The sequence below is a fragment of the Saccostrea cucullata genome, unplaced genomic scaffold (genome assembly GCF_032062105.1).
Source record: "Saccostrea cucullata isolate Sc308-1 unplaced genomic scaffold, CSIRO_AGI_Scuc_v1 ctg6840, whole genome shotgun sequence".
Lineage (NCBI taxonomy): Eukaryota > Metazoa > Mollusca > Bivalvia > Ostreida > Ostreidae > Saccostrea > Saccostrea cuccullata.
This window is the reverse complement of record NW_026935926.1, coordinates 27,025-40,000: the sequence shown is the minus strand read 5'-3', so window position 1 is coordinate 40,000 and position 12,976 is coordinate 27,025. Positions and strand designations below refer to the sequence as shown.

The following is a 12,976-nucleotide window of genomic DNA, read 5'->3' as shown; positions in this document are numbered from 1 at the left end:
TTTCAGGTATAAAATTCTGCTTCATATGACTACAAAATAGGGTCTGCTAATAACGGGGCGCAATTGGAATTCATGGGAATTCCAATAGATTGTTGGAAGACGTGATATCCAAAAACCACATAGAAATTGTCAATCAGAATTCAAGCATCTTTTTTATTTAAACTTCAATAAGGTAAAGAATATACTAAAATGTAAACAAAGGTAATGCAACACAACCAGCGATAACATGGAACACCATACCACGCCAATACTCCTGACAATAAAGCAGTCAAGTGTAACGAATGCGAAGAGTGTACCATGGAGTTGGTATCGTAGATAATATGGATAATTTTTGACCCCTTGAGGCTAATAAAATTAATATTACCCTCTACCCAAGTCTTTATTCGCATACTATACTATAATATTTTTTATTTAAATCCATATACAAGTGCATTTTCGCCTTCGATGCTTATCATATTTGTGTGAGCATGAAAACGAATTACAGGTCTAAGAATGAATGACAGTTTTATTCCAAATGATTTGAAATTAACAAAACTGATAAGTGATAATGAATCATATTCTTAAAGATTTGGTGAAATGGAGACTGATAAAAACAGAAAGGATTTGGAGAGTACAAAATCAGAAGTTTCCTCAAATACCCCTGCAAGAAAGTCTTCTTGTCATAAATCGGCAAAAAACGATATAAACGCCACAATTATTGAAAGTACTTGTTGCCAATCCGTCTCAACAAATAATTCTATAACAGTGCTATATACAAGATGTGCAATGGACATTCCGATCTCTCCTATGTGTGAAAAAGATCATTCTATTAACTTTAACTTGTCTACCTGCAAACAGATTGATTCTAAAAATACTTTGAAGAATGTATTACCAAATGAACAAGGATTACCTTTTCAACAAGGTAATGTGGATACACTTCATTATTTCAATTTTTATTCTTTATCTCTTTTTAAAGATATATAAGCTGGGACAATAAAGAACGTACTGAAATATGTTTTATAAAAATTCTTTTCACAGAATACAGTGTCGAACAGCAGTTGATGGGTTCAAAAGAAATGACATCATCACAAGACACAGTCGTTACTACCTGTTTAGGGCATTCAGAAATCTGCCACCCTCCACTACCAACAATAGTAACAACAACGATAATACCACCATTCTCCCCACAAGATTCGTGTATCATTCAATCAATCAGTGACAATGACGCAGAAAAACAAAGTAGTGATACTAATTCTTTAGTACGAACAAGCCAGAGTACACCGGCTGACTCAGTTTCCCACGTGATGACGTCAGTTGTGACCACAGAGGGATTCAATGTAACGTCATCCACTTCATCATATTCACAAGATGAACATACACCAGCATTAACAGAGTCACTAGGAACATCCAGTATAGATTGTTCGGTGTCAACTCAATCAAACACCAACAATTCTATGCCATCGAATACTACTCTCATAAAGCATTCAAAACATACAGATAACAAAAACCTGATACAAAACTACACCCATCCACAACTCGTTCCCAAATGCCCCATTATTCCTCCTATGGAAATGAATTTCTTTCGATTTATGTTTCTTATTCTAAGAAGGGCGCCTATTGCCGTGAGAATTTACTTTGACACCCGTCATCCACCGTTAGAGTTAATGACAAATCTGGCAGTCAATAAAGAGTCTCTCTCAGCTCTGAAAGGGAGAGTTATCTCTCCTCAACAATGGAAGACCCTTTATCCACCCTCAGGTATTCTAACATTTTCAAGGGAAAAATAACATATTTCCATGTAAATCTGAATGCATACTAACCTGAAATGTTAAATAATGGAATTAATAGTTTATGTTTATTTATGAAATGTATGCGTCATGAACTAACAAACTGAAAGACTTTTTCAGGATATGTCAACTCAAGGCATTTTGATGTCACATTGCTGATTCTCCTCTTACGTTATATGACGAATGTTCCTGCTCCTGTGAGCGGTTTTGACAAACTCCCAGTACAAACAGATGATAGTGTTGGAGCAGACCTTGCAAGGATAAAGCATTACAGGAACCTTGTTTCCCATTCAAACAATGCAAAACTTACAGAGGAAGATTTCAATGACTATTGGACAGAAATTGAAAAAGTGTGTCAAATTTGGGAACAAATAACATAATTATTTATAATTGATTAATTTGTGAGCTAATAATGTGATTGATTTCACACATAGATGTATAAAATCACTTTTCTTTTGTTCAGGCTATAGGCAGATTAGGCGGTGAAGCTCAGCTGCTAGAAGCTAAGTCATTGAAGGAATCTCTTATTGAGGAAAAAGATAGGGAGTTGTTGTTAGAAATAAACGAATTAAGAGCCCCAGTGCCAAGATACTATTCCACGAAATATAAAAGGTATTATATACATATACTCGTACACTCTCAGCAAAATATCTTATTCCTAGACATTTTATCCAATCAATATCATATAAGATAATTCAAACAACTAAAAACTTAAAACAAGTTTGCTTAAAGTGAAAAAAACAGGCTTGTAAAAAATTTGCATCTAGGACATATAAAAATTATTGCCAATTGAAGTGCAAATTGTCATGGAAGTGCAGAAAAATATGTTTGACATTTAGCCGCGATAACGCATGATTTGATGGATTTTCCTTTGTTGGACCCCCAATACTCAAAACGTCAAATTTTGTACTTAATTCTGTTAAATTCGTCAGAATGCAATCTAAAATATAAACGAATAATAATTTTTTAATAGTTATATTTTGCTATTGAGAATTGCTTTTACCTCACATTTAATTATAGTTGTAAACCCTACAGTGTAGGCAAGAGTCATTTTAGAATTCACTTGGTACAAGTAAACAGATCAAAGCTGTAAGACCCTTGATTTTCCGGCAGATTCTAATAACGTTGATTTTGTATGAAGAGAGAGTATTTATGTTTCTCAAACTGCTGACTTTATACCTTATTCCTTAATTATAAATTCGATAAATTTGAATGAAACTAGAGGTACTGTGAGCAATGAACTCACTAAATGATACCCCCGCCTCACATATGATTATAATGGCAAACTCCATGTTTTGCTGTGGTCGGGAAACCCAATATATGTGTCGGATCAAAAAGTGAAATAGGAGGTGCACAATGGCAATATGTAATAAAGATTCTGTAAAAGTTTCATCAAATTACACTCTGTGGTAGGAGTTGCGGATAAGAGATGGGTACCCCAAAGCGTAACAGACAGACGGTGAGACGGACGGACGGACACACCGATTACAGTATACCCTCCCACTTTTCAAGCGGGGGGGGGGGGGGTAAAAAAAAAAACACACTGCAGCCGTACTGTCGCTTTTATAATAGTTTTTTGAGTTCAGTGTAGAGTGAAAAAAAGTCTAAATCTATAAAAAAATATATTTATAAATGTTTTCAAGGTTGTTTCAGTTCTTATCACTTCTGTGAGTAACTCTGAAAATACTTTATGAAAGTGCCATATAATTGCAATGGTCGCCCGGATTTGATATAATACAATAATTAAAATACTTAATGGAAAACCGGTATGAATTATTCACGTGAATCACAGGAATTTAAAAAATATTCGTTTTTTGAAAACCCGTGAAAATTTACCTTTAAAAAGGGCTGGATACAAATTCAAGATAATATTTTCACAAAGTTTCTGTATAATACCATACGTTATTTGTTACTTTAGCATTTCACACAGAAATATGAAAAAAAAACTTATCTTATCTGGAAATAATTTAACATGTACAATAACACAGGTTGTGCCCTGTTAATTAAAAAATTACGTTTCACTGGATGTGTTTCATTTGTAAACTCTGCACACATCACTGAGCACGCACTGACAATACTGGTGAGTTGTATTTGCTTTCTCACATTTCTACTATGAATTTTCTGGATTAGAGGTTAAATATTTTTCATTAATACACAATAATATTTCTTTTTTCCCCCTAAGAACTAAGGATAAAGTTAACTTTGTGAAAGCACAAGGATGTGGCGATCAAACCCGTCCCGAAATTCGTAGTTTCAATAATTTCCAATAAACTAAGTTTTCTTTAGTATATTTCCGTGTTAAATGCTATAGCAACATACATCACGATATCATATGTTAGAAAATTGAATAAAATGTGAACTTCAAATCTGTGTCACGGCCCCTTTAAAACGTGGACTAAAATGATACATTTATATATCATATTTTTTAAAAATACCCTTTTTTCTTTTACTTTAGAACAAATCAGTGACAAATTAGATATATGGTCAGAAGAGGACAATAAATTTTATGAAACTCGAGCATGTATAGAAATTGAAAAGTTGATTCAATCCGAAAAATGTGTGACTGTTATTGGAAACGCTGGAGCTGGAAAATCTGCCATTGTACATCACATTGCATTAAAAATGCAAAGGAATAATTATGTCGTTCTGCCAATTAAAGTTCCAAGCGAGTTTCTACAATATTTCGACGCGCATTCCGATCAAATATTTGTCATAGATGATCCATGTGGCGAGAAATGCTTAGACATTCATTTAGCACAAGAATGGAAAAGATATGAAGATGATATAAAACGTTCTTTATCAAAAAACGACAAAACTCGAATACTGATCTCATGTAGACTTTCGATTAGTCGTACACATCATTACAAGGATATAAATCTGTTTGATGAAGTCGAGGGCGAAATCGTCAATCTAGTGTCTGCGAAATTTTCACTCACTAGAGAGGAAAAGATGGTAATCTTTAAATCCCATACAAGTGACGAATTTCAGCTCAGCAAAAAAATTCTAGACTTGCATGATTGCTTCCCCTTATTATGTAAACTTGTATCAACCAATAAGAAATTTAAGAAAAACATAAAACGTTTTCTGAAGTTTCCTTATAAAGAGTACAATCATGAACTGGATGTACTGAGACACCATCCGACGCCATACGAATACTGTGCTCTTGCATTGTGCATCTTCTTTGACAACGGAATCCAACTTTCACATTTACAAAAAGGGAAAGATGAAAAGGTCGACGAAATATTTGATGAAGTTTACGAGGAGTGCTGTCTAGAACAGGGTACTTCCAGGAAGAGAATAAAACTAGCTTTGGAAGCATTAAGGGGGATGTACGGCCACCTTTAGTGCAGTGAGAACAAAATGTAAACATTTCTTCAAATGGCTAAAATACATTATATTTTGATCAAATTTTAGGTCTTTATGATGAAGATACAATAAATATGCATAACTGAATGCATGTTGTGCATATATAATCTATACTTTTGCAGAAAAATGCTTTTGTTATGCTCCTTAGAACTGCGCAGCTACAGAATTCAGCAAAGCCTTAAAAAATCCAAAAAAATACGCAAACTGTGCATTAATGTTCTCTCTACAACCATTTGTTGAGAAAATGTCTAAATTTTGTACTTTTAAATGATAATTTCAAGTTCAAAACAATGTATCATTGTCTTCAAAAAGAGTGTAAAGAACCATGAAAGTAGTTCATGGATAGCAGCACGTGGTCTATTTTTAGCACAGAATTTTGTTTTCCAGACCTCTTCTTAATATGGAGGGACATAACAATCTTTAAATGTAAAAGAGAATTACACTTGCAAAATATTTCAAATAATATGAACACTTTTAAAAGAGGAAATGTGTTACAGTGTTTCTTGAAGTAATTTATTTAGTATTATTATCGAACAGTTGTTAAATAGTGTACGTATTGATATAAAAAAAATCTTAAACTCTTTGATTCCAGGTAAGGAAAAATGAGCACCATCAAAGTTAAAAATTAAGAGTTTGTAAGTTTGCCACAGATAACTTATAATATCTATCAAAAGTTTAATTATCACCATTAAAACACAAAGAAAACACACACATAAAATCGATATGAATGACCTTGCTTTAGTACCTACTAGTACGAGGGGTGATAAAAAAGTTCGCGAACTATCTCTATACATGTGTATCTACAAAACCACAATTCAGATTAGAAACAAATTTGGTGCACAAATAGCCAAACACAAGTTCTATAAATAGCATATGCTGAATAAAGATTCGCTCACAAATGTGAAAATGACGTCATTATGCAGGTCACTTGTGACGAAAAATGGCTGTCTCAGTGTAACTCATTCAACAAATGACTAAAATATTTATGGTATATCTTAAAAATGCCTTTGAAGTAGCGTATAAGAATTTGTTCACAGTTTATTAAGACAAATGACTTCCTATAAATTCAATCAATGATTGGATAGATCGTTTTAGTGAAGGAAGGCAGATGGTTAAATATGATACTTGTTATGTTGCCCGATGAAAGCAAGTTTGAAAAGGGATGTGTTTTTAATTAAGCAATATGCTATCAAAGACCTCCAATTTACACTTAGAAAAATACTAGAATATTTCAACAATAATATAATTATCAAATACCTAAGATATCGTTTACTTTTTGATCACCCCTCGTATACTCTGTCAAATAAACATTTACAAATTTCATTACAGCGGAGCAACATTTGAAAAGGAATGAAATCATTCAGAGTGGGTTAGAAGATTTAATGAATAAAAAAACCTTTTTTTCTATTCGCCCGTTTTGTCAAAATCACAATTTTACAGAGTAAAGAAAAAAATCAACATAATTTAATATTTTATACCATCTTTAATGACGTTTGGTGGTCCTCCCAACTCGGGGAAAAATTATTGGGTCGGTATTTATAGGTGAGAAAAAAATTCCTTAAAATTTAAACATATTTGTTGACGGAAGAAAAAAAACCGTGTAATGGGATGTAAAAAAAAATTGAGTCGGGCCATTTCTAGGCAGTAGATCGGGAGAGAGGGCAACCAAATATTTTTATAACAAATGGTCTTATAAGGCTAGTACATGTTCCATCACATACTTAGTAATGCAAACTTTTTGAATCTTTGGCACTATTTTGAAAACAAACGTACTAGGATTTTCGGGGGGGGGGGGGGGTAGCCTCTCACTTTTTTGTGCGATGATAGACATAGCATATGCAATGGACCTTTCTTTGCAAACATTGTGCTTGCTTCTAAATTTCAAAGAAACAACTCAATATATTTTATCAAGCTTCGTATGTTCAATGAGCGAGAGCTTACAACGTTGTCAACATAGTGAGACATGATGCGTTTTTATGTCCAAACATTACTCCATACAATGTGTGGGTCATTGCAAACAATCAAGCATTTTATGTGAGGTGCCTGAAGGAAATCTGATAACTGCCTATTTTTTCTATCTAAATGCTAAACAAAATAGACATATGTACCAACTTTTCGAATGTAAGACATGTAATTACACTTTGTTTTTCATGCACCGCATATTGTTTAACATTTTCAAATTAAATGCTAAGCATCCTCCTTGCAGTGCCCCATTTGAGAATAACTTCTATCGCCACAGAAAAAAGACCCGACGTAAACACATATGTTTAGGACATTTTTTTTCTTTTTTCTTGAGTTTGAAAGAAACCAACAAATTATCAAGACTTGTTCCATGAAAAATTAAATATAATCATGGTAATAAACGCATCTATCCACAGCAGATATATGCACGTGCCAACCACGTGCTCAGTGGAATGATATTATCGAGGAAACTCGAGCTTTAAACAGAACAGTTTTTCCCGATTTGCTGGAGTGGGGTTAAAATCGCGTTTTTTCATTAATCAGACGATGCGATGCAACAAATAAAAGTAGCAAGTAATATAACCTAATGATTATTACTTAGTAATTTCTTGTCTTGATGTTATTATGGTCGCATTTATTCTAAAATCAATGTTATTCGAACTCTGTGTGACAGAGGAATGGCGGACGAAATAAACACATGGCCTCAGGAAGACACCCATATGAAAAATCAAATTTTCAAGAATTTTGGATAATGACAAGAAAAAAGCGAAACAAATGGTTGTAGCCATGTTATCAATGAATCAAACTAACACCATTTTCAATGCATATTTCATCTCGTGAATGCTGTAGCTGCGCAGTTCTAACATGATTAATTTCCTCCTATTTAAAACAAAGTAAACTTAATTATTTACTAATTTTGGTCTCTAACAGTAGGTAATTAGTGCATTAGCACTTTGAGTAACTTTGGGCTAGTTTAGTAGAGTATTAAGCGCATTCTTAGTATTTCTTATTTTACACCAGACTAGATCCAATATGGCTTGTACATCCCCCTTAACAGATTCCTTTATAATAAAGGACGGTGATGCTTATAAATTACTACATGCCAAATTGACAGAAATTATAGCATGTCATTTTGCAAAGGAATCTCTTCAACTCTTGATAAAGTTTGCTCCTATGTGGATTTTGGATGCAAGACTTAGAAATCCGAGTCGCATGTCAATTCAAGATATAGATGAGAGTGAATACTTTATTCTCCTAAATTCACTTTGTAAACCTGTTCTTGCTGAAAGAATATTAAATCGTTTGGAATCGGAGAGCATCTATTCAAATCAAGAGGATTATATGGAACAAACAGAGGATGTTTATGATTTACTGTTTAATCTTTGCTTTCCTGATGATCAAATAGATTTACTCCTATTCGATGGATTGAAGTCTAATGGAAAATTAAATTTCATTTTGCATCAACGAAGTTCTATCGGAAATCCAAGAATCGTGAATTATATAGAATACAAAAAGAAATCAAGAGAACAGGAATCCGAAAAGGAGGAATTAAAAAAACTTGGTATACCAACTCAGAATAACTGGACACCGTTGATTCCTCCCTTCAAAATAATCGCTTTCTACAGCGGCGATATGCGATACTTTTACAAACGGTTATCAGCGGAACAACTTCTTGAAATAAATGAAAATAACTTTCTTTTTTGGTTAGTTGGTGCAGGGTGGACTCATTTCTTGGAACGCTCATTAGAAGTTGCTGACACAGACTTAAAGGATGAGTTATTTAAATGTAAAAATACAGCTTTTCTCTTGTCATTACTAAGTGGTAATTTACATATGGTAAAATTCTGTTTTAAAATGTTAGGTCCAGATTTCAATGGGACATATACCTGTTTCCTGTGTAAACAGACTTGTGATTCATCTAAACATTTTAGACATAATTGTCTTGTAGAAGGTCTAAATTTCATAACTGTGCCATGTATTATTGGGAAGAAAGAAATTTTGGAGTTTCTTCTCACAGAAAAAAATTTGTAACAGGGATGACATAAACAAGTTTGTTTATTATCAATACCATTCAGTAACACCACTTACTGCAGCCTGTAGAATTGGTCATACTGATATAGTAAACTTACTGATTCAGAATGAAGCACTTGTGAATCTGAAAGACAAAAACGGCAATACTCCTCTTGTTGTAAGCTGTGAAAATGGAAACACTATAGTTGTACAAATGTTGGTGGAAAATGGTGCAGATTTAGAGGAAAAATGTTGTTTAGACATGTTTGAAAGCGACTTCATTCTAGATACTTTTGAAGATGAACTGGAAGAGGAAGGTTGGTCAGCACTTTGGTGGGCGTGTTACGGGGGACATTTAACAATTGTCTCGTACCTGCTTGATAAAGGTGCAAATTTTCAAAATACAAATAAGTCAGGCAAAACTCCTCTCTGGGCTGCAATACAAAGTAAGAATTACGAGATGGTTGCTTTACTCATGGAAAAAGGCTTGAATGTGAATGATCAAGATAAGAATGGAAGAACACCTATATGGTGGGCTTCAAATGTAGGTCAACACGAAATTCTAATCCTCTTTCTCAATCTAAAAGGAGATGTCAATATTTACGACAATAATGATATATCCCCATTGTACACTGCATGCTACAGGAACAATATTAGAACCGCAGAGCTGCTGATAAAACACGGCGCGAAAATTAATGCAAATTATCCATCGAATTGGTTTCCCTTCTCATCAGATCTGGTGCCGATGTTAACAGTACATTTGAAGGGATTTGCTCTCCTCTCTCTATTGCAACATGGTCTTCTTTCAAGAGTGGAATGACACTATTAATAGAAAACGGTGCTAATGTCAACATGAAGTTGAATAAAGGACAAACTGTACTCATTCATTGTATATGGAATACTGATGATGTTGCTCATAAACTCCGTTACAGATTACATGATATAAGTGCAAAAGACGATATATGTTTTAATTTTTATCCCGATACTTCAGAAAACTTTCCTGAACTTCTGTCTCTTTTAATCGAGTACGGAGCTGATCTGAACTGTCAAGATGACAATGGATTAACAGCACTTATGGGTGCCGTCTTGTACAAAAGAGATAGAGATCGTACAAAAATTCTGTTAGAGAATGGAGCTTATGTTAATTTGCAGAATAAAGATTCGCAGTCCGCTTTACATTATGCATGTTTTAAGCAGAATCATGAAGCAGTTTCATTATTAATAGAATATGGAGCAAGTATAAACGCAAAAGATGTCCATGGATTGACGCCATCACATATCGCATGCGAACTTTTGGATGAAGAGACTCTCGACCTTCTTCTAAACAATGGAGCAGACATTAATGTAATTGACAACATGGGATTTACCCCATTACTTCGTTTACTTTATCTTGAAGTATCTGTAAAAATAAGTAAAAAGGGCAATGATTTTAATGAAAACGAGGAGGAAAAAAGAAGATCAGATTGTGTGGTTGCCATCGCTCTGAAGCTACTAGACCATGGTGTTGATCCGATGGCATGTGCATTTGGTTACAATGCACTGTTTTTAGCAATGGCGTTGGGCTATAGAAAACTTTCGGAGGTATTGCTTGAGTTTGATGAAATGGATGATTCGGGTAAAACAAGTATGAACGATAAGACATAAAAGCTTGTACAGAAACAATAAAAAAAATTGTCCAAAACCTTGTGGTCAGTAGTTTTAAACTCATTCAATATTTTCCCAGATAGACAATTTTGTAAATACATGTATATTATTTGTATGAACATGTAAATTTGTTAACTAGTTAAATTTTTAATGTGCAAATATATTGATATTTATACGATGATTGTTCGGTATTGTTCACTTTATTATGAGCATGCTATGTACATGAAATCAATATACATGTATTAAACTCTGCAGAATAAATGTACTTATTTTCTAATAAAATTTATAAAAGGATTTTTTCGAATGATATTTAAAATATATATACAGATGCATCATTATGTGAAATATATATATATTTTTCTCTCTCACAACAATTTTAATAAGCGATGTTTAGAAAATAATAAATAAATTCAAAGTTAACAACTTATGGACAATGTCTTATTGCTTGTACATTTGTATTAGATTATCAGTGTCAAAAAAGGGAATGGTAAAATCATTAAAAATCTTTCCCACGGAGCTCTTCATAAAAATATGTGCCGTGAGTGAGTGAGTGAGTGAGTGAGGAACACAATTCTCAAAAGTGACACAAAAATGTTTTTTTTTTGGTTTTATAGACGTTGCAAGTGATTGTCTACGAGTAAAGAGCCAAGCAAAATTTCGAATGGAGGCAGGGCAGCTTTTAGGGATGGAAGAATGTAGCTAAACATTTTAGGGATGGAAGAATGTATCTAAACATTTTAGGGATAGAAGAATATATCTAAACATTTCAGGGATAGAAGAATATATCTAAACAACGCAGAGAGGAAAATGAAATGTTAATTGATAAAATTAACGTCGTCAGTATATCCAAATGTCAAATTGAAGGTAATCCGGTATATCTTAAAATAAATTAGAATTCATATATGATTTGAGAAAAATTTCTCATTAGTTATTTTTTATCATTTCAAATCACATTGAAATCACAAGATTTTACCAAAATGAACAGCTTAAAAACTTACGACTTTTCAACTTGATACACAACAATTCCCCGCGATAAATTAAAGTTCATGCTTTTTTATATCATTGACAGCTGCTTTTTCAATAACTCGTAAATTTACTTACTTGGTCATTGGTCATTTGCAAAATTATTTTGTTAAAACACATTCTGATTGCACAAACAAGTACGCTGAAGTTGACGTCAAAAAGATGCTTGAGTTTCTGATTGACAATATCCATGTGGGTTTCGGAGACCAGGTCTTCCAACAATCTATTGGAATTCCCATGGGTACCAATTGCGTTCCGTTATTAGCAGACCTATCTTTGTATTCATATGAAGCAGAATTTGTGCAAATTCTTATGCATGAAAAGAAGAAAACACTTGATGTGGGCTTCAACTCTACATTTAGATATATGGACGACGTATTGTCAATTAACAATGATAATTTCCATTCCTACGACGATACGATATATCCGGGAGAGCTTGAGATAAAAGATACCACAGAGTCTGACACATCTGTTTCATACTTGGACGTTTTTCTTAAAAAAAGACGTTAATTTTAATATTACAACCAAGCTATATGATAAACTTGATGACTTTAATTTTTCTCTCGTCAACTTACCTTACTTATGCAGCAATATACCTTCATCACCTGCATACGGAATGTCTCAGTTGATTCGATACGCAAGAGCATGCTCTACGTATGAACAATTTCTAAAACGAGATAAGTTATAGAAAAGCAAGTTGATGAAACAAGAATATCATCAGTCATCATTTCGTAAATAATGACCTTGTCAGCAAATACAATTTATCATTAAGTCAAATGCTGATTGGGTTTTTTTTATACTAATTGTTAGTCCATTATTTATACATTGAATTGACGACGGATTTCCCGTTATATCCCGATCATGACAAGGAGCACACAGCGGGTGTGACAGGTCAGCAGGAGATGCTCACTCCTCCATGGCACCTGATCCCATATCTTGTGTTTCGGAGGTCCTTGTTTGCTCTGCTCCTGTTTTGTATTGTTTTATGAAATTTGATATTGAATACTGTTCGTTATCTCTAAATCCTTCATTTATGCCCACACTTATATACTAACGTTGAAAAAAATCTTATTTAAAAAACTCTTACTGGTACCTGAATGATGTGGTGCTCGAATAGCAAGTCAGGTAGAGTGATTAGATATTTGACTTATTTAAGTACAAAAAAATCATATATTGATCACAGATTTAAAAAGAACTTGTATGGT

The 12,976-nt window shown here is 33.5% G+C and overlaps 2 protein-coding genes across 2 annotated transcripts; both read left to right on the top strand.

Moving 5' to 3' along the window:
• Positions 1-572: 572 nt before the first annotated feature.
• Positions 573-5,082, top strand: LOC134244240 (uncharacterized). Its single transcript, XM_062726504.1, has 5 exons — positions 573-901; positions 1,018-1,737; positions 1,887-2,116; positions 2,230-2,378; positions 4,222-5,082. The coding sequence occupies exons 1-5, from the start codon at positions 577-579 to the stop codon at positions 4,232-4,234; spliced, it is 1,437 nt and encodes a 478-aa protein (XP_062582488.1). The 5' UTR covers positions 573-576; the 3' UTR covers positions 4,235-5,082.
• A 3,044-nt stretch (positions 5,083-8,126) lies between these two features.
• On the top strand, positions 8,127-10,748 carry LOC134244238 (ankyrin repeat domain-containing protein 50-like). Its single transcript, XM_062726500.1, has 3 exons — positions 8,127-8,930; positions 9,232-9,648; positions 9,915-10,748. Exons 1-3 carry the CDS (start codon positions 8,127-8,129, stop codon positions 10,746-10,748), a joined length of 2,055 nt encoding a protein of 684 aa, XP_062582484.1.
• The last annotated feature ends 2,228 nt before the right edge of the window (positions 10,749-12,976 follow it).

What these genes read in the sequence shown, in the direction of transcription:
- LOC134244238 (XM_062726500.1), top strand. Translation starts at nt 8,127, where the DNA reads ATGGCTTGTACATCCCCCTTAACAGATTCCTTTATAATAAAGGACGGT. An exon ending in TAAGTGGTAATTTACATATG is followed by an intron (nt 8,931 to 9,231) that starts GTAAAATTCTGT and finishes TTACTGATTCAG; the next exon opens with AATGAAGCACTTGTGAATCT. An exon ending in CTATATGGTGGGCTTCAAAT is followed by an intron (nt 9,649 to 9,914) that starts GTAGGTCAACAC and finishes TCTTCTTTCAAG; the next exon opens with AGTGGAATGACACTATTAAT.
- LOC134244240 (XM_062726504.1), top strand. Translation starts at nt 577, where the DNA reads ATGGAGACTGATAAAAACAGAAAGGATTTGGAGAGTACAAAATCAGAA. An exon ending in GACCCTTTATCCACCCTCAG is followed by an intron (nt 1,738 to 1,886) that starts GTATTCTAACAT and finishes AGACTTTTTCAG; the next exon opens with GATATGTCAACTCAAGGCAT. An exon ending in ATTGGACAGAAATTGAAAAA is followed by an intron (nt 2,117 to 2,229) that starts GTGTGTCAAATT and finishes TCTTTTGTTCAG; the next exon opens with GCTATAGGCAGATTAGGCGG.